The sequence below is a fragment of the Poecilia reticulata genome, linkage group LG23 (genome assembly GCF_000633615.1).
Source record: "Poecilia reticulata strain Guanapo linkage group LG23, Guppy_female_1.0+MT, whole genome shotgun sequence".
Taxonomy (NCBI): Eukaryota; Metazoa; Chordata; class Actinopteri; order Cyprinodontiformes; family Poeciliidae; genus Poecilia; species Poecilia reticulata.
Genome location: NC_024353.1, coordinates 382,375 through 402,814, shown reverse-complemented (window position 1 = coordinate 402,814; position 20,440 = coordinate 382,375). Strand labels below are relative to the sequence as shown.

At 37.5% G+C, this 20,440-nt stretch overlaps 3 protein-coding genes across 4 annotated transcripts; all 3 read left to right on the top strand.

Moving 5' to 3' along the window:
• Positions 1-689: 689 nt before the first annotated feature.
• Positions 690-7,056, top strand: usp18 (ubiquitin specific peptidase 18). Its single transcript, XM_008400343.2, has 10 exons — positions 690-991; positions 1,866-1,962; positions 2,054-2,193; positions 2,262-2,341; positions 2,414-2,548; positions 3,445-3,540; positions 4,577-4,738; positions 4,815-4,946; positions 5,220-5,263; positions 6,325-7,056. The coding sequence occupies exons 1-10, from the start codon at positions 877-879 to the stop codon at positions 6,395-6,397; spliced, it is 1,074 nt and encodes a 357-aa protein (XP_008398565.1). The 5' UTR covers positions 690-876; the 3' UTR covers positions 6,398-7,056.
• A 692-nt stretch (positions 7,057-7,748) lies between these two features.
• Positions 7,749-14,966, top strand: LOC103459097 (adipocyte plasma membrane-associated protein). Of its 2 annotated transcripts, none has more exons than XM_008400342.2 (9): positions 7,749-8,101; positions 10,587-10,676; positions 10,744-10,865; positions 11,121-11,222; positions 11,880-12,032; positions 12,103-12,218; positions 12,984-13,144; positions 13,597-13,792; positions 14,021-14,966. In XM_008400342.2, exons 1-9 carry the CDS (start codon positions 8,097-8,099, stop codon positions 14,228-14,230), a joined length of 1,155 nt encoding a protein of 384 aa, XP_008398564.1. In that variant the 5' UTR covers positions 7,749-8,096; the 3' UTR covers positions 14,231-14,966. The 2 variants fall into 2 exon arrangements, with proteins under 2 accessions (XP_008398564.1, XP_017158162.1); XM_017302673.1 differs by lacking the exon at positions 7,749-8,101 and adding an exon at positions 8,833-8,953.
• A 1,209-nt stretch (positions 14,967-16,175) lies between these two features.
• On the top strand, positions 16,176-20,115 carry LOC103459295 (N-acyl-phosphatidylethanolamine-hydrolyzing phospholipase D; the record flags this gene model as incomplete). Its single annotated transcript, XM_017302687.1, is given in 13 exon segments — positions 16,176-16,250; positions 16,354-16,422; positions 16,424-16,498; positions 17,100-17,236; positions 17,238-17,310; positions 17,393-17,421; positions 17,423-17,488; positions 17,542-17,640; positions 17,642-17,678; positions 17,933-17,991; positions 17,993-18,079; positions 18,342-18,423; positions 19,085-20,115. Coding segments are annotated over 13 exon segments (1,014 nt in total), but the record flags the coding sequence as incomplete, so codon positions are not given.
• Between the last annotated feature and the right edge of the window lie 325 nt (positions 20,116-20,440).

The following is a 20,440-nucleotide window of genomic DNA, read 5'->3' as shown; positions in this document are numbered from 1 at the left end:
TGTTGCATTTTGTCTGTAAATTAAACATTTATACTTGCTGCGGAAATCCTGAGCATTCTCGTTATCAACAACAATGTCTTAAGTCAGAGGACTCTTCAGAACCACTGCAACACTAACTGCTACAGGACATCCTTAAATTTCTCTTTAGTAAAGTACTTTGTTCTGAATTGAATCTTGAGATTTTGAGAACAATCTCAGAAATTTTCTAGAAAAACCTGGACATTTCTGAGTGAAGAGTTGAAAATTTGCTAGAAATAAAAATAACTTATTAAACTTAGAAATGTTCTGGAAGAAACAGATTAATTCAGAATTTCTTTCAACAGTTAAAAAACAACAGCATAGATTTAACCTCAAATTTCAGATTTTCTCTTGCAAATTTTTTTTTTTTTTTTTCAAACCCAGAAATTTCCAGGTGTTTTTCTAAAAAAAAAATCTCAGATCAATTTCAGATTTTTTTTAACGAATATTTACTCCTATTTTCTACAATGTCCCTGATAAAAAGCTCTTTCATAAGTTTTCCTCCTTAAACATCAACTCGGCTCATCTGGTTCCGGTTATCTTCCATTTCCCCTCAGAGGGAAATAAACTCAGTTTTTTTGGCTGCACAACCCGCAGAACGTCCGGGCCGCCGGGTTCCGGCTGGTGGCGGAGCTCTACCTGCTGCACATCAGGTAGAACATCCAGTTTTCCACATCACGCGTGGATGTGGGCTGGTTCATCACCAGAACATCCAGCAGCGTGACCGGTGGTCATAATGTTTTGCCTGATCGGCGCAGGTTTAAGTTTCGTTTTCAGGGAAGCGAAGAAGAACGAAAGTATCGCAGCTGATGTTGACGGACCGGACACGGAACCCAGCTGATCCACAGAACCCAGCTGATGGTTTTCTGGTTCGGAACCTCCAACCGAACCGAACCGATGTCCGTTCCGAACCCTGTGTGGATAACCGAGCAGTTTGTGAGACTCAGCTGTTTTCTGGGTCTCAGGGAGTTCGGTAAGTTCTGCGACCTGGCAGAAATGCGAAGGTTTAAAAACGGAGGAAAAACTATTTTAAAGCTTAATTTGATTAAATGTGGCTTGTTTTTTATTGTAAAAACTCGTTTAATGTCACTTTAAATAACCGAAATATGTTTTTACTTATGAATAAATTCGCTGTTTAGACCTTTGAAAAAACATCAAATAATCTGAACTGTGGAGGTTTTTTGACCTGCTCGAATTTTCAGAATTGTTTTTATTCAGGCATATTAGAGGGCAGCACAACTATCCACAACATGTCCAAGTAGATTTAAGCTGAGACTTTGACTAGGCCACTGGTTTTCTTCAGAGGTGACCTGCTGGTTCTGATCCAGTTTGGAGAATCTGGACTGGGATTTCATTTTTTTTTTTTTTTTTTTTACAAATTTGAATGAAAAAACAAAACGGGAGGAAAAACATTTCAGTCGTTCTTCTATGAATTAAATGTTCAGTCTTTCATTGCATCCTTCCTTCATCCCTCCTTTCCTTCCTTCATTCTTAGCGTCCTTTTGTTTACTTTCTTTATTTCCTCGTTTATTTTCTCCATTCCTTATTTTTTTCTCTTTAATTTTTCCTTCCTCTTGCCGTTCTTCTTTTATTTCCTTTCGTCTTTCTTCCTACTTCGTGTCTTATTCTTTCCTTCCTTCTTTCCTTGCATCTTTCTTTCATTTCCTTCCATCCTCTCTTCTTTCCTTCTTCCTAATTTAATCAACACGTTATTTTCTTAATTTTGGTCATCCAGAAAAACAAAATAAATCTTTAAAAACACCAGTTTGACTTTTAACTGTCAAAAAGAACAAATTAAATCGAGAAGAAAAACTGTAATATGGTAAGTTTGTGTTTTCCTCCGTCAGAGATGAGAGGCCTCAGTAACCACCGTCTGTCCTGCTGTGTCAACACTTTGCTGCAGACCCTCAACGCCACCTGGGAACTAGCAGACATATTAGAAAAGTGAGTAAATTAACAGTAAAATTGTGAGCTGATAAGCTAATGTTAGCTTATTAGCTTTAAACGGAACGTGTTTGTATGATTTTACTTTAAGGTGGAAACCCGCCGGTGGGAGAGCGGAAGATAATGTTCCCTTCCAGTTAAAGCGAGTCCTGAAGATGATGCAGGAAGATCTTCCTCATCCCGCTCCTCATCAGGACTTCCTCCACTGCTTGGACCGAAACCGCATCCGGCGTAAGACACCCATCTTTGCACCGCAGAGGTCTCACTCTGATCACCTTTTAACGCTCCTGTTTTTGCAGTGAGTACGCAGCACGACGCAGACGAAGTTTTCTTATCCATTCTGGATTTCATTCAGCTGCAAATGGATGAGCGAACTCTGGTCGGGATTCATTCTCAGATTTACCATTTAATACTTAATCTAGACAGGATTTAATTTCTTTTCTTCTTCCAGGCTCTTGAAATCCAGAGTTTGTATAAGATTTCAGTGGAAACACAGGTGCAATGTTTGCAGTGTAACAACGTTCAAACGCGGAACAGTCACCTGCTCAGCCTGCCGCTACACATAAAGGAAGACCGAAACTCTCTGGTGTGTTTTCTGTTGTTGCTCTTTAAAGATTGGCGATACTAAAAATAAAATTTAATTCAACATATCCACATATAAAACGTTACACTCTTTATAAACAACCTTAAGTTTAAGGAAGTTCTAAATTTGTCGTATAACTACCTAGCTTCATTGCAAGTTAGCTAACGGCAGCAGCTAGCTTTATTGCTAAGCTAATGCTAATTGGTATGTATAAGCTAAAGTGACAACAATAATACATATATATTTTTAAAGCATACTAGATAAAACTCAAACATTTTGAGATTGATGTTGCAAGCTTGGAAATTTATTTTAAAGGTCAAAAATTTGGAACAAATGGCTATAAAAAGTCAAAAGATGAAAATCTGACTTTCAAAACAAACATTTTAGAGCCTTTTCTCAAAATTTTCCCAGTTTAATATCAAACTTTTAAAAATAATTGTAGCAAACTTTCAACTTTTGATACTCAAAAATATAGTTTTTTTTCTAGAGAATTTGAGACTAATCTCAAAATTTGATATTTTTCTAGCAAATGTTTTACTTTGGGCTCACAAACTTCCCAATTTTTATAGCAAATTTCTGAGATTAATCTAAAAATTTTAAAGTTTTTTTATAGCAAGTTTCTGAGTTTTCATATACTACTGCCTTTGTCTAATTTCATGACTTTATTATTATTTAAAATATTTTTTTGCTAGAGTTGAATTCAGAATCCAAATAAATAGAAGTAAAACAAGATGGCCACCCACGGTTTGCTGACGTCACTCTGAGCTAAAACACAAGAAGAGCATTAGTGGGAAAAAAATCCAGATTTTCAAAAGAATGAACTCTCGAAAAACCAAAACATCGATTAATCAATAAATCCATTGTCAGTTTATTCGACTCCTGCTTGAACTCTTTTTCAGAAGGACTGCATGATCTCCTTCTTCGAGCAGCAGGAGCTGCGGGGGATTGACTGCTGCTTTTGTGCACAATGTGAAGCCAAGACGCCAACCAAACAGGTCAGGATGGGTTTCAAAACAAACAAACGAAGAACTAACGAGTCAAAGAAGATGAAGCATGGAGAGAAAATACAAAAATTAGAAGTTAATGTTCTGATGATTTGAAGGACTACATGAAAAAACATTCAAAAAATAATTATAAAAGCTAAGCTAACTTCTATGTGGTTCATCAAGTTTGCGTGAAAGCAAAAAAAAGGTTTGCGTGAAAGCATAAGTTCACTGTAGTTACTTAGCATAAAAGCTACTTTTCTGATGGCTTTTATGCTAGCAGGAAATTCTGTGGGTTATTTGAAAGTACTTGTGAAAAATGTGCTTATTCACGTAATGTTATTTATATTATATAACGAAAACAGTGAAAATGTTTTGACGGTCTGTTGCTAGGTAGAACGGAGACACGCGGAGAGGGGGGGCGGGAGGGGGATTTGGATACGGCAAGAGACTAGGGCGCAGCGATGCTGTGGATTTTACTCAGAGTGTTTCGATGGGTTTTTTAGACTATAAGTGAGTTAGTTAGAGTTCGTGGCGTGTGCAGGGTTAGTAGTAGTTTTGCTAGCGATCGCCGCATGGCTTCATAGCGAGCTCTGACGCACTGAGAAGAGAACGAATGCGCGCCGGGATGGCCATTTAGACCTCGACGTGACCCAGGAAACTGGGAAGCGCCATTTGAAACGCTATTGGCTGCCTTTTAGAAAGCAGCCAATCAGGGAGCGTGGTTTATTTTCCTTGCTGCTGATTGGCTGAACCCTTTGGGGCAGAGACATTAGCGGATATTAGCTTCTGTTAGCCAGAGCTAACATGGTTTTCTGTGCGTATTTGGTGTTTTAATTATTAAAACTAGCAGTTACCTTTGTTTTGATTTATAAAAACATGAATTGGTTACTTTTAGGTATTTTGGTTGTGTTAGTTTTAAGTGATTTCTTGATATTTCAGGTCTGACAGTTTTCAGGTCTGTTTAGTTTTTAGGTAAAACTCGCTGTCTTGATGTCTAATTCTGTTTCAGATAAACTAAAGTGGTCCCTCTAAATCTGCTTTTCAGGGTGTCAAGCTTTGCTCTCTGCCTCAAATCTTGTGCATACAATTGAAACGCTTCAGAAATATACATGGATTCACCCACAAACTCAACTGCAGAGTCACTTTCCCAGAAAAAATCAACTTCTCTGAGCTTCAGAGGGAAACGTTCTCTTCAGGCTTCACCCAGGTACCTGACTTTTCTGCTGAGTATCTGGATATTATAGTTTTTTTTTTAAATTAAAAAGTTTTTGTTTTCCTTGCAGAATGACTGCAGGTATATTTTATATGCTGTGGTCGTGCATTCTGGCGGTGCAATGTTTGGACATTACACTGCTTATGTCCGCCACAGAGTGAACCACCGCTGGTTTTATGCAGATGACAGCCGTGTTTCTCATGTACGTTTAAATCTGTCTCATTTCAATGAAGCTTTTATAAAAACAGACATGAATACAATTATTTTTATGATTGAATCATATAAAACCAAAATGTGTGTTTTACCTTAAGCTAAAATTATAGAGCATAAACAATTCATAACATTTAACATAAATATATAGGTTTATAATATTCTCTTTGCATGCTCAAGTTGTAGATCTTCTTTTAAAAATTATTTCAGATTTCGGTGCAAACCTGTGATTAAATCAATATCTTATTTTCTTGGTAACTTGCAGTCATCTTGGGAAGATGTGCAGAAAACTGATGGAAGTTCCTACAGGTAACTGTCTCATAAAGTTTTGTTATGTTCTCTATTTAAGAACGCATTTTATAAAATATTAGATATTATTCTCATTACTGTTAATTGATAAAGTTGCTTAATTAATGATTCAAAGAAATCTAAACAACTGAGTGCTAGCCTAACTGCTAGCTTAAACAGAACCATGATGTGGATTCAGGTTCTATTTTACTGTTCTCTTCTTTAATGGTAGATACATAATAAACATTCTAAATGTTTGTAAATTATAATTCTTTTTGATATTATTCTTCCAAAGCTATTAAAACAATTTATTTCCCAGCATCTTGAAGTAGCTACTTGTTCTACAGTGCTACTGCTAGCTTGTACAGCTAGCATGAAGGTTGGTTTAAACAGAATCAATAAATTGACGTGTAGATTCAGTGTTTATTTTTATTCTATTTTATTGCAGTTATTTGCCTTAGTTGTAGCCAGATCACAAAACTTATTCATAAAACAACCTTGTTACTTTTGATGCTAGGAATTTCTAAAGTACTTTTATAACTTCCAAAATTAGCTAGCTTTGTTATAAGGCTAATGCTAACTTGTCTAATAATAACAATGGGAATCTAGGTAAAGTATAAATAATGGCATTACTGTTGATGCTACGTCTTATTTAAGTTTTAAAATGGCAGTTTTCTAACTTTATGCTACAGCTAGCTCTACTGCAGTGCTAACACCAGCGATGCACATGTTCTTAAACACGAATAATAAATTGATTCATTTTCAGACATTTTTATTTCTGTCATCTAAAACAGTTGAAGGTCTGACATGTTTTGTTGTCTCAGCTATTGTTTATGGAAAAAGCTAGTTAGCTTAGCTTTTATGCTAAAGAACCAGTTTTGTATTCCTTCCAGTTCCTAAATCAGAAAACATAAGGGTTCTTTTTGCTATATTGGAATATTTTATTACTTAAGAACTTTATTCAATATTTAATCAATAGAGATGTTTGCCAGACTTTCTTCTTATTATTTTTTGAGTGCTAAAAAAAGGAAATCCAGTTTTGTTGTTCCTCTGAAATCAGTTTATTGTTTGTGTATTTTTAGAGGGACTGCATATATGCTAATGTACAGAAAAGATCCAAAAGAAGTCGACCAACTACCGGATCTGTCCGGCTGAAGCAGTAGAAGAGGAAACGTATGCAACATAGGAAATTATAAATTATTCACAAAGGATTTGTGGTGTTTTTATTATCTCTGGTGACAGATTATATTTGTTAAATGTTGTTAACCATTTAAGGAAGCTTGTCAGGATTGTAAACACACCAGCATTTTATGACAGAGGCCAGAAGATGGCGCTCCAGCATTAAAGTATTAAAGTATGGGCACGCAATAAGACTCATTTTGGTGTTTGAAGGGTTAATATGCATTTTGATATTTTATTTTCTGATTAAATACATTTTATTTAAATTTCTTTTGATCACACAAGCTTTATTTTATCCAGTATTGTGAAAATGATTGATAATTAAACACTTTAAAGGTTAACAAGTTATTGAAAAAGCATAAAAACTGGTGCTTTTTCACCTTTTAGTAATTTATACCTGACTTTATTGGGTGAAAATAAATATTAGTCTGTCCCAGATTTTATTGTTGGAAATCTCTGCTGCTTGAAAATAACTGTAATATGCAGTAGATTTGTATTTTTTTGCTTTTCTCACTTTCGTGGTTCCTCAGGGATCCATGTTGGGTTCACTGCTTTACGTTTCTACATGCTTTCTCATCACTCTGTGATTAATATTCAGATCAATTTACAGAATTAATGTTGCAATAAAAATCCATGTTGAAATGAACAAAAACCTGCCTAAAGTTGAACTTTGTTACTTTAGAAGACGCTTCTCTGATTTAGGATTTGGATGATTTTCTTTAATATAAAATATTAGGCAATTACGGTTATTCAAACTATTTTTGGATTAGGTCAATGATGAATGTTTAAGGGAAGTTATTGTTGCTGAAAAGTTAAGGGACATTATTGTTGTCAACAATAACTTGTTTTAGATTGTTGTGGAGCCAATCTGAAACAAAAGCAGTTTTATCTTATTGGCTGTTTTTTACAGCATTGTTGTCAAAAATAATTATTTTAATTGACATGTTGTTAATTAACAATATGTTTCATGGCATGGAAAATTACCCCCCCCCCCTTCCCATTTTATTTATTTTTTAGCAAATATAGTAAAAGTTCATTCTATGGAGCTAAATTGGGGCCATAAAATGTGATCAAGACTTGTTTTTAAAACAAAAAATAATTTGAATCTGAAAAATTTATTGCAAACAAAAAATATTAAAGTTCAAAACTTTTCAGATTCAATGTTTTTTCCTGTTTCAAATCTTGTTTTTCTGTTTTAAAATAATATTTTCATTTTCAAATCTTTTCTTTTCTGTTCCTTTTTCTTCAGTTTCAAAGGAAATTATTGAGTAAACATTATGGCCTCAATTTAGCTCCATAAATTGCCTAAAAAGAAAACTCTTCTGTTTTATAAAGATTATTTCGGTGTTTGTCTTTATTCTGAATTTAAATATTTGAAGTTTTTGTTGTTGTAAATGTCGTATTGTGTTTCATAAAACCCAGCAGTTTGCTTTTGTCCTCGTTTTAGCCGGTTGTAGTTTTTGCCTGTTGATGCTGTCAGGCTGTTGGCTGGACGCCTGTTTGCAGCAGCAGCTCCTCCTCCTGACCTCCATTTGACCCCGACTCCGATAACAAGCCAGACAAAAACACAAACTCCTCCTCCTCCTCTTCCTCACTGCCAAACTCTGGACCCTCACACACGTGAAGCTGACAAAACTCAAACCAACATGGCTGCCAAAACAAAGTCCCACCATTTATGAGGTTAGTTTGACTTTTTTTCTTTAAAAAATAATCCCGTTATTCAGTTTTGACACCTAAAAGGCTTTAAAATGTTTTACCCTGAAACTATAAATAAAGTGAAAATATTTACGCATAGTAGTGTGAAATTCCCATAAAAAAAAACTAATTTGATTGCGTTTGCTATTTTTTTTATTAAATCAGTTTAGTGGTTAAAATGCAGCTTTTATTGGATTTAACATAAGTGGCAGCCATGTTGGATTTTTACATTTTAATCGGAAAGCGAATCTCAACTAGTCAGAACTGGCTTAAATTCCAGTTTTTTTAATTGTATTTCAAAAACTGAAATATCATTTTATGAAACTTGTTTAACTCTGTGCTTTCCAACGGTTTAAAATAGTTTTAAAATTGATTATTTTCTCCAGAACAACCCAGTCCTGTGTACAAATTTAACCCCCTTTCTTAGTTGAATTGAAAAATAACTGCTTTTATTTTATCAAATGAAATCATCATTTTAAAGCTGCATTTTGTTATTTTTATAAGTTTGAGAATCTCAAACATTGCAAAAAACAAAACAGAAGAAATTTAAGTGTCAACTATACTTTTTAAGTAGTTTAAAAATGCAGCTTTCATTTGAAACATTTTTAAAGACCCTCCCCCCCTCCCCGCCCACAAATGTACTGTTAAAAAAGCCAAACAGTGAGTAAGAAATTTATATTACAATGCGCCTCGTAGTGCTTTTATTTTGACGCTCCAGGCCGGAACAAGCGCGTCTTCTTTCCGGTTAGCTTGATTTTCTGCTTCGTCTACATAACCATGTAGCGTCTCTAGGTTGGAACAGCAGGAAGAAAAAAGACCGACTTCACGCCCAGAAATGTAAGTTTTTAGATTTTACTTTACAAAAATCAGACCAAAACTAAAACTTTTTACTTTGTGGGGAATTTTTAAAAACACGCAGCGCTCATCAAGTCTCCCACCTGTTTAAACTGTTGCGTTCAAAGTTTCCGGGAGTTTTTAAACTTGTAGGGCGAGTCATGAAATAAGTGAGTTAAATAAAAGACAATTTTATTTATAAGTGTAGTATTTAAATTTACAGCCAAACAGCTGAAAACTAATCTTCAGATTTAAACGATTTGCGTTAATCCGGATTTAATTTCCAAAAGTGAGTAACAAAAATAAATCTTAGCTCCATTTTCATGTTTTCGTAAATACACCTTAGATTTAAAAATTCCATTATTTTTAGTATTTTAATTAATTTTAGATAAAGATATTTTTGTGTAGATTTTGTAAAATAATAATTTAGTCTACAATGTTAATTTTCCAACACAGTTAGTATAAATCTTGTGCCTCTTAAGAGAAACAAGTTTTTAAACCTCACCAGATTTGGGTCCAGACATAAAAGGACAGAAAACATTTTTTAAAAATACATAGATTTTTCTTTTCAGCCTTTTTTATTTTTTACTTACAGAACAATTAAATTAATATTAATCTTATGCAGTTTGACTTGTCAGAGTATCAGTTATTGAACTAACAAATCTAAATTTGTCCAGATCAAAAATAGCTTCTTTTTTTTTAAAGTTTTACCCAGTTAAAAAAGTTACACTGAATTACTTATTATTTTTTTATAGAGACTTTGAGTGTAGGATTTTATTTTACCAGGAAGTCACTTACAAACTGCTACATTACAGAAGAATAAATTAAAGGTATTTATAATTAAAATATAAGTACAAAACCAAACAAAAATCATAAATGTATTTTTTTTTTAAAAGTGTTTATAATAATAAAAATCCAAATTTTTAGATAGTTCACTCTGGACCAAACTGTCCTGTTTGCTTTTTGTTTAATCTCCATTTTTAGCTAATAAAATATTAGCATTTAGCCTGTAAAGTTGGTTAAAAATGTTTGATTTTAATTCAAACCAATCATCTCCAGTTTTCTTCTGGTTCTGGTTCTTGTGTAACTGACCTGCAGCCTGATTCCTCCTCCCCATGTTTAAGGTCAAAGGTCACTTCAGTAAGTGTGGCACAAGATTTCTTTTCCCCCAGTTATTGCAGTAGAGTTTATTTTCACAGCTTTATTCTAGATATAAACGTTTCAGTGGATATCGTTTTCACGACACGTCATTTTTTATTTTTAAGCAGTCGTGAGGCAAAACCTTAAACTGCTGCTGCACAAGTTACTCAACAGCTTGTTGCTAGGTAACCAAAGAATGAATGAGTTGCTAGGTAACCAGAGTGAGCGATTCAACTCCACCAACTTAGCTTAGCTAGCCAGGAGCCATTGAGCTGTTAAATGCTTTCCTCTGCCTACATCTCCCAGAATGCTGTGCGGCTTTGGATATATTTTCTATAAACTGCACGTTCTGTCAGATGTTTTATGTATTGATATTTATCACATAATTTTTCATAGGGGAAAAAATTAAAGCTAATGTGCCGAGCAACGTTAGGAGCGTCCCTGATAAACATGGAAAAACTGATTTATTTACCAGTTTCCTCCCTTTCTTCTTCAGGCTGCGGAGACGATCTTTGCTAGCAGCGTTGCTGGCCGTAGCGGTCGGCGTTTACCTGCTGCCGTCTCCCATAGATCCCAAACCGCACATGTAAGGTTCAGCGTTGTAATTTAGTGTTGAATTTATTTGATTAGCGTTGCTAACTGTGTGTGTTCAGTCTGAAAGGGCCTCCTCCGGCCCTCGAAGGGCCACTGGCTGTTAACACCCGGCTGCAGAGGGGCCGCAGGCTGTTCACTGGAAAACTACACGGACCAGAATCCTTTGCTGCTGATGCTCATGGTGACTCTGTTCCTTCTTTAAAGCTACATCCTTCACATATAAGACACATTGACTCCCTGTTTTTAACTATTTTCTTTATTATAAGCAATTAGGATTATTAATTTGGTTGCAGTAATTTGTTTTCACCACTAGATGTCACTACTTCCAGATCACTTTACCTTTAAACTGATTTTAGGAGCAGCGCTGAGTTTTTGCTTTGATAAACTGAAGTGAAAGTTGTAAAAGTTTTAATTTCTTGTCCGTGTTTTATTTCAGGTAACGTTTATACGGGGACGGTGGACGGGAAGCTGTGGAGAATCGGCCCAGATGACAGCCTGGTTCTCATCACACACATGGGACAGGATCTGCCAGAATGCGGTTCGGATACTTTGTTTAAGAAATCATTTAATCTCCATGGCAACCATTCAGCTGTGCAAAACGCCTGACTGGACATAGCCCCGCCTTCAAGACACAGCTCCTCCCCCACTCGGCCCCTTCAGACTAGCCAGCAGCAATTAGCAAACACCTGGTTGGATCTAGGAGCTACTTAGTGCAACGCTGGTAAAAATGTTGTTAAAGGGTTAATAGAGGAGCCATGTTGTGATGACTTCCTGAAGGCGGAGTTTCAGAAAGAGCTTCTTAAAGCGACAGAGGCCCAATTTCAAGGCATTAAATTACAAAGTCAAATTTCTTTTAAGTCATATATGATGGAGTGTTTTTTTGCAACCAAAGTTACCATAGTTACTTGATTGTTTTCTAAAATGACACAATGTGCCTGAAAAACAAAAATACTTTCAAGGAGTTTTATTCTAATTAGTCAATTTAATGTTTTCCATCAGCTTCTGTGATTCATGTCGATGTATTAGAGGTAAAAGCTGAAGGGTGTTAGTACCACTGCTGGTACCAAGAAAGTAAGCAAAACATAATCTCTATCATCTTATTATCCTGCTTTTTCTCAAACATGTTTACATCCTGTTGCTATAGCAGCTCAGTAAGGTAGTTTAAACTACCAGGATGTGTGTTGGATGTTTCCAGGCAGCAGCACTGACTACGAGCCGGTCTGCGGCCGTCCTCACGGCGTTCGCCTGGACCGCCACGGTCAGCTGGTCGTTGCCGACTCTTACTTCGGTCTTTACAGCGTCGACCCTGAAACTGGAGGCAAGACTCTGCTGGTGGCCAGCTCCGACGGTACGGTCCGACGGCTTCAGCTGATTTTTATAAACGCAGACGAATGAGGAGAACGTCGCTCTGTCACCAGGTGCTGATGGCGTTCCCTTCGCCTTCCTGAACGGCCTGGAGGTCTCCTCCAAAACGGGAATCGTTTATTTCACCGACTCGTCCAGCCGCTGGGGCCGCAGACACGTCAGACTGGAGGCGAGTGGTTTTTCAGGAAACCTTGTTTTAGTGTTTTCACTGTTTTAAATTTAAGTTCCTGGATTTACAAGAGGGATATTTATGCATAAATAACTGATTGTTGAGAATTGATGAAGCTGTGTTTCACAAACATAAACCACTCTCAGGCTTTAGCTGGAAACATCCATTAATTTGATATTTTCTTCATAAGTTAGGAAGAGAGCCACCAATCCACAAATTGTACTCAAGTAAGAGTAAAAGCGTTTGGTAAAAATGTCACTGATCAAATGATCAATCCAGAATTTTACTCGAGAGTAGAAATACTTCACAGTAAAAGTACATTGTTTCCAAAATGTAACTCAAGTAAATGTAAGTATTTTCTATCCATTTCTGGTTAGGAGCGTTTGAAAAAGTGTTGAATCGTCTGTAAATTTGAGTCTAGAAAATACGGTTTTATATCTTCAGGACCAAAAAAATCATAGAGAACCTAAATCAGCTTCACTGACCAAGATTGTTTCCACAAACACAGAGTTTGAGTTTGCAGGGTTTCTCCCAGAGTATCATCAGCCTGGCGGGCCACCAGGCTTAAATTGCCTCCCACCAGGCCAAAAATATTGTTTCTTTAAATCGTTTTTATATTTTGTTTAAATATACCAGTGATGGATTAAGCTAGGTTTATACTCTCAACCAATTGTTTGGTTGTAGATTTGCTACATTGTTGCTTTTTTCAGGTTTAGTTGATGGTTGGCAGATGAGATGAAGCTGCTGTTTTCTTTGATGCTTCAGGTGGTCGAGTTGAACAGCCTCGGCCGCCTTCTCTCCTACAACCCTGTGAATAAAAAGGTCACGGTGCTGCTGGACTCGCTCTACATGCCCAATGGAATCGCGTTGTCGCCTGACGAGAACTTCCTGCTGCTGGCAGAGACCAGCATCGGACGCATACTGAGGTACACGAGGTGTTTCATATGGAAAACCAGTGGTAGGCACCGCTAACTAAAGATAGTTCCACTAATGTGCTGCTAAAACAACATAGTATTTAGCAAAAGCTAATGCTAACATGCTAAATTAAACTTTGTTGATCTTGTATCAAAACCTTGTAATTTTTGCTATTACACACCTGGGTTTTCGGTTGTGATTCTGACTGAAGTTTTATGGTTGTTTTGTTTTGCTAACTCTGCCGTTGACACAGATGTTGAACTTTATTCAACTGAAAGTTTACAAAACAGCCAAGTAAACTTTAGAATTTATCTGGAGAAAATAGTTTAGAGGACGCTAAGTTCGCTAAAAGTTTTCAATGTTAGCAAAAATGCTATTGGCGGCTTAGCGGAAGTGTGCCCCCCACTGGTGAGAGTGATATGTGGCTCTAGATCTTATTCTTAGTAATAAAATTCCTTCTCAGGTATTGGCTGAAAGGCCCAAAGGCGGGAAGTAAGGAGATCGTTCTGGACAACATGATCGGTTACCCTGACAACATCCGCCTTAGCGACCGCGGAACATTCCTGGTTGGCATGACGACGACGCGCTTCCAGAAGCTTCTGCCGCCCTTCCTGGACATGATCGCTCCGTACCCGGCGGTGAAACGCTTCCTGGCCAAGGTTGGAGGTTTTCTATTAAAATTAGATTTCATTTTTTTTAGTAAATAACGACATGCTATTTTATTCTTGATATTCTGAACAATTTAAACTGGAAAAAACCACAGATTAAAACTGTAGTTTGTACATTCAGTATAATCTATACAGTTGGGAGCAATCTGGAGTTAAATTTCAGTATTTTCCAGTGATATTTTAAAGTCTGTTGGTTAAACCTGGTTCATGTTGGTGCAGCTGGTTCCTCTGAGCTGCTACAGCCTCCTGCTGCCGCGCTACGCTCTGGTCCTGGAGCTGGGATCGGACGGGCAAATCGTAGGGTCGCTCCACGACCCTGAGGGACGCCTAACGTGGGCTATCAGCGACGTCTTCCAGCACCGAGGCAGAACCTACCTGGGCAGCACCGACTTACCGTTCCTGCCCATCCTGGACGACTGGGCCAGCTGAGGAGTGAGCGCACAGACCGTTTACATTTAAAGTGTTTTTATTAGAGGTTTAACACCAGAGGAGACGGATGGATAATGTTTTCATCTGGTGGAGGCATAAAATGCCCCATAAAGGCTCGTCCCTTTTAATTACTGCTAAATCATGTTTTAAGAAAATCTTTAGAGCTATAAAACTGAGTTTAACTAAAAATCCCCAAATTGACAATCTGTGGTTGAAAGTTAGACCTAAACTTTTAATGTGAAGCACTGAAATGAATGTTAAATTTAGTGAAATGTCTTAGTTTACTGGAATTGGTTGAATTTTTAAGTATAGTTGCAAAAAAGAAAAAACAGGGGGGAGGATTTAAGATGGCCGCCGCAGAACCAGATCGTTCTTTTTCCTTTGTTTTCTAATTTCTTTACTAATTCTATAATTTTTTCCTCTTTCATGCTTCCTAAATAACTAATTATCCCTAAAAGTCAGGAAACCAACCATTTTAATCCAATCAGGGTTGTGGCAGGAGGTTGATTTTAGACTTTTAATCAAATATTATTGAGACAAATCTATAAATTTAGCTTCATTTTTTACATACTCCAATGTCAAAAATACTTAAAAAGTACTAAGTTCTTTAATATTTCTTATGTTGGCCCCAGATTGTGGCATAAGTTGTGAACATTGTTTGTGCTAATGTGTTGCTAAAATGTGAAGCAGCCGTGTTGTGTTGATATTATTGATAAATAAATGATGTGAAAGTTGAGTTTCTTTCTCTCGGTTCCTCTGCTGAAGGCTGATTGGACGATTTGGGTTGAGAAGGCGCAGAGTTAACAGGTGAAGGAGCGCCATTTTGAAAACCCGTTTTCTGATGCCTGAAAGAAAAACTGACTTTAGTGTTAAACCACTAAAGCTTTCAGACACATAAGTACAGATTTCAATCTAATTTTTAATATCTTAATGTTCCATCTGCATAATTGTACAATAAGTGTAATTTTTTTCACATTACATACGTTATACGTCATATAGCACACTTTTAACATCATAGCGTGCTCATAGTATACTACGACTCATTTTTGCATATTTTTGACATCATCTATGACAACTTTTTGCACAAAACAAAAGTTTTGAGAATGACACAAATATATTTTCACATGATCTGCTGCCCTCTGGTTTTCATGTCAGATGTTTTCATCACATACAGAAATACAATTGCAATCATGAGTAACAAAAGCTTTTCTTAACAGTTAGAATGAGTTAATGCAGCAGTGTTGACCCCTCTTCTTCAGGACCTCTGCGATTCTCCCTGGCATGCTGTCAATCAACTTCTGGACCAAATCCTGACTGATAGCCGTCCATTCTGGCACAATCAATGCTTGCATTTTGTCAGAATTCCTAGGTTTTTATTTGTCCACCCGTCTCATGATGATTGACCACAATGGGATTAAGATCTGGGGAGTTTCCAGGCCATGAACCCAGAATCTCTGTTTTGTTCTCTGAGCCAGTTAGTTATCACCTTTGCTTCATGGCCAGGTGCTCCATCATGCTGGAAAAGGCTTTGGTCATCACCAAACTGCTCAGAGTACATTCTGGTCCCATTCTTTATTCATGGCTGTGTTTTTAGGCCAGACTGTGAGAGAGCCGACTCCCTTGGCTGAGAAGCAACATGAATGGTTTCAGGATYTGGCATGAGACCAGACTGGTGGTGGCGCTCACCTCGTCTTCTCCCAACAAGCTGTTTTCCAGATGTCCCAGACAATCGGAAAGGGGATTCATCAGAGAAAATGACTTCACCCCAGTCCTCAGCAGTCCACTCCTTTTGCAGAATATCAGTCTGTCCCTGATGTTTTTCCTTTGAGACCAGGCCTTGCTCCAAGAGTCTCCGCCTCACAGTGTGCAGATGCACTCACACCTGCCTGCTGCCATTCCTGAGCAAGCTCTGCACTGCTGCCAGCCCGATCCATCCCACAGCTGAAACACTTTTAAGAGACGGTCCTGGCGCTTGCTGGTCTTTCTTGGTAAGAGTTTCCGTCTGGACTACCGACTGGAGGTAACGACCCTCCTCCTGCTCACCGACGCCCAACATTCAAGTCTCTTTAGAGTTCAAATAAATGTCAGGCTGTATCTCAGGTGTGTTTTATTTTTGAATGCAGGAGGAGGTGACGAAGTCCTGTCTGGACAAACATGGTCACTGGACAAACCCCTGGCCAACATGGCGCTGGCTTTCCATCCTGCTCTATGCTGTTCAGATTTCTGGTGCTGGATAAAAATCACAGCAGTGAGCCAACAAGCAAAGAGGTAGGAAACCACTTGGATGTTAAAACCTGCAAGTCACTTTATTTTACTGTAGATAATTCAGATACTTTTTTAAAAATAACAATGTTTTATTAGTGGACTGGAGAAAGAAGAACCAAGTCTGCTTATCGCTCTGCTGTAATAACTGTGAAGCTCATCTTTCTGAGCCAACATGCTGTAATTTATCGCTGCTTCTGGAAACTTTGCTGCGTTCACTGAGGGATAATCTGGCCTTAAAGGCTGATTTCACACAGCATAACAACAAAAACACTGAATTCTTTATTTGCACCAGTTGTTTGTATATTGTCTATTTCTTGGACTTTATCTGATAACTTATGAGCACAAAAAATCTGAAAAGTGTGGCATCCATTTTGCATCCATTTGTATTCAACCCCAAAGCTCCTTTAACAAAGGCAAAACTTTGTTAAAGGAGCTTTTAGCTGCAGGGTCGTTGTCCTCTGAAAGTTTTCTTAGCAGACTCTCTAGTATTTAGCTGTTAACACTTACAAAAATAAAAATATATAGGTTGAAAGATGTTTAAAATAATATATACATTTCTTTAAGTCAGTCTAAGTTTCTTCTGTCCTCCCTGCTCTTCCCACAGGTCCTGGACGGTGAACTCCCAGTATTGGAGCCCCACTTTGTCCAGAATCCAGAAGCGTCGGACCCTCCTGCTGGCATGAGGGTCACCTGGCTGCTACATGCTACAGTTCCGGTCGAAATGGAGGGGGTCAACATTCTGATGCCAGAAAGCATCATTTCTTCAGTTCATGGTGCCCAAACGATACAGAGGAACAGGTTGGAAGGTCTTTCATGTTCTCGCTTTGACTTAGTGAACAGACAGAATCCTTTGAATCAAACCTGACTTCATTCAGCTCTTTCCTCTCCTACAAACAGCCTCCGAGGAAAGACGCCGTCCTCATCAGCCTCTCATCACGATCACCTGGATGCTGGATCTGTTGCCAGCCTCAATGCTGGCATGTGTCCCAAATGGTTCCCCACACCTTCCACAGTGTTCCTGTGAAATATGATGCCTGCTTTAACAGGTTCGGACCCCTGGGTTTGATGGACTGGCTGGCCAAGATGGGCAGTGAGAACGTGATGGAGGAAAACTGCGTCCCGGGTCACAACGTCACGTTTGTCTGCACACTGGAGCAACCGGACAGCGTGGGATGATAACAGGGTAAATGTTAGTAAATGTTGCCATCAGTTTGGTTTTATAAACAGCACTGATGATCTAAGTGCTGCCATGTCATCGTTGGGCAAGTGAGCAGAAATGTATTCGGTGTGATATCAGAGTCTGCAGCCCAACATTTTTAAATGGAGAAGAAAGATTAAACAAAAAGAGCAAAACTTCTCATTTCTGTGAAAATCTTTAATTTTCTGCTGCACTAAAAACTCAGAATTGTAGCCATTTAACGATTTATATCTTTTCAGTCTTTATGGAGTAGCTGGTCTGTTTTGGGTCCCAACCATCGATTCTTCTTCGCCGGCGACAGGCTACTGTCCGTCCTTCCAGGAGATCGGACGCCGCTTTGGGCCGTTCGACCTCGCAGCAATCCCAAATGGAGCGTACCTGCCCAGGTAGAGACGCACACACTTATGTGTTTAATATGAAGTTATTTAATATGTGCCAGAAGCAGATAAATTCACTGAAACCTCCGTTACAGGCTCATATTTTAGTGCAGTAGCATAATCCAACACTTGCTAATTATACCAATGTGTAGCCAGTGGTTTAAGGTCTAAGGTCTTTCATACACATGCATACAAAAATATCTTAATGTTCAGTTTCAGCATTTTAATAAGCATTAAGCAGGACTTGTGTCATTTCCTTTTGGGTTTTCAGGGATGTGATGAAGGGACAGCATGTGGATCCAGAAGAGGCTGTTCAGATTCATCAGGACCTTCAGGCCAAACTCACCTATGAGGTAAGATGTTAGAAAAGAGTCACTACATGTAATGTCTTAAGTTAAGATACAAGCAGCCTGTAAACACAATTTAAGAATAAATTAAATGTCAACCATTTGTTAGGATGGTAGAAATTGGTCTTTGCTCAGAGGTGAAGAAGTCTAAACTTAAATTATATAACCAGTTCTACCTCATACTACACTGAGAAAGACAACATTTAGATATTATTTAAGACTTAAGAATAAAATGTCTTTCAACACTATGTGGGAACCTTCTAATAACTGGCCAGTTTTTAGTATGAAACCATATATTTCTATCTATAATATCTAGATTATATCTCATTAATGAGATAATCTCGAGATATATATCGAGATTATCTTTAGAGATATATCTTTATCTTGAAATGTGATATCTCATTATCTAGAGATTTTCTAGATTAATAATCTAGATTTTCTCTGGATCACCTGGAGATATTTTCTAGATTAATAATCCGGATTTTTTTTTCTTCCTGGATTACATTGATATTTTCTAGATTATCTTTAGAAAAAAATCTAGAAAATATCCCGAGATTTTATCTAGATTTGATCTAGATTATCTCGAGATATTATCTATCTCGAGTATCTCATATCAAGATATTAATACCAAGTTCTAGCGTTCTGACCTCATCTCTCCTCCATGCAGAACTACCTGGAGCCGACGGGACTGAAACCAGAATCTTTCTTCACTTTGCTTCACGGGGAGTCCCGGCTCATCGCCGCACAAGACAGAGACGTCTTCGACTGTCTGCAAAAACAAATATTTCATTAAAAGACTGAAGATTTGAGCTCAGCCTAAATAAAAATGAATGTTTTATGGTGCATATATTAACTGTTTGGCATCTCACAGCTGCAGGAGTTGTAAATACAACAGTTTGTACAAGTAGATAAGACTTTGATCTAACGTGATTCACTTTCAGTAGTATGATAAAATATTACTATTGCAGACATGAGAGGAAGAGATGACTTACATGCTGATTCTCAGAGTTGAGGCTTCAGGGGTTTTGCTCTCTGCCTCAGAACCCTTTGGATCCTGAGGAGGAAAAACAAAGCGAGGTCAGAGCAGAAAAGGCTTCACAGGACAGGATTTAAAGTTAAAACCCATCCCTTCTCTCTGAGAAGCTACGTTTTTCAGATTGTGTTGGTTTAAAACTCGAGCTTCACCTTTCAACTTTGGACTCCTACATGAAGAGTGTTATTGTTTGAGATGAGTGCTGCCATATAGGAGTTTKGTTTTGTTTTCTGAATGTGCTACAGCCAATCCAGAACTGCTACCTGTGATGTTTACTTTCAACTGCAATATCCTGAGAGACTTTTTGTGAAGAAAAATGTGCTGATGTTGAGCTGGGCTCAACTGCAAAGTGCTTTTGTTGCAGCTTCAGCCATTTTTTTTTCTTTTTTTGTGCTGTGAAAACATCAAAGCTGCATATCTTTTCAACAGTTTTTCTCCAAATTTCGAAGAATTTCGGTTGTATTTTCTTTTATGGAGCAAAAATAGAGTTTTGGCATTACTGTGACAGAGACTTTACTGTCTCTTACCCTGAATGTAAAACAGTAATAGCACAACATTGAACCCACTTACTGCAGAAACATGTGTGAGCCTGAACAGCCAGTTTGCTTTACACTTCATCACTTTCTGTAAAGGTCACATTAAATACACTATTCTAGTTAAATGCATGTGTTTTGTTGTTCAAATGGAGACTAAAAGGGACTTAACTTTACTAATAAGAAAAGAGAAATACTTCAGGAATTTTTGTACTAGATTACTAATTGTTCCAAGAAGCATAAGTGTTATTGTAGTGTTTTACTCAACAACAGGAGAAGAAGAAAACGCAATGCTCACTAGAAACGAGCCTGACTAACTGTTGGCAATGACAGTAAGTCAGGCATATCGATTATATTTTTGCATATTTTCGACAAAATAGGAAAATTTTTGCACAATTTTGAGGTCATACTATACCGACTAATTTTTGCACATTTTTGAGGTCATACTATACTATGA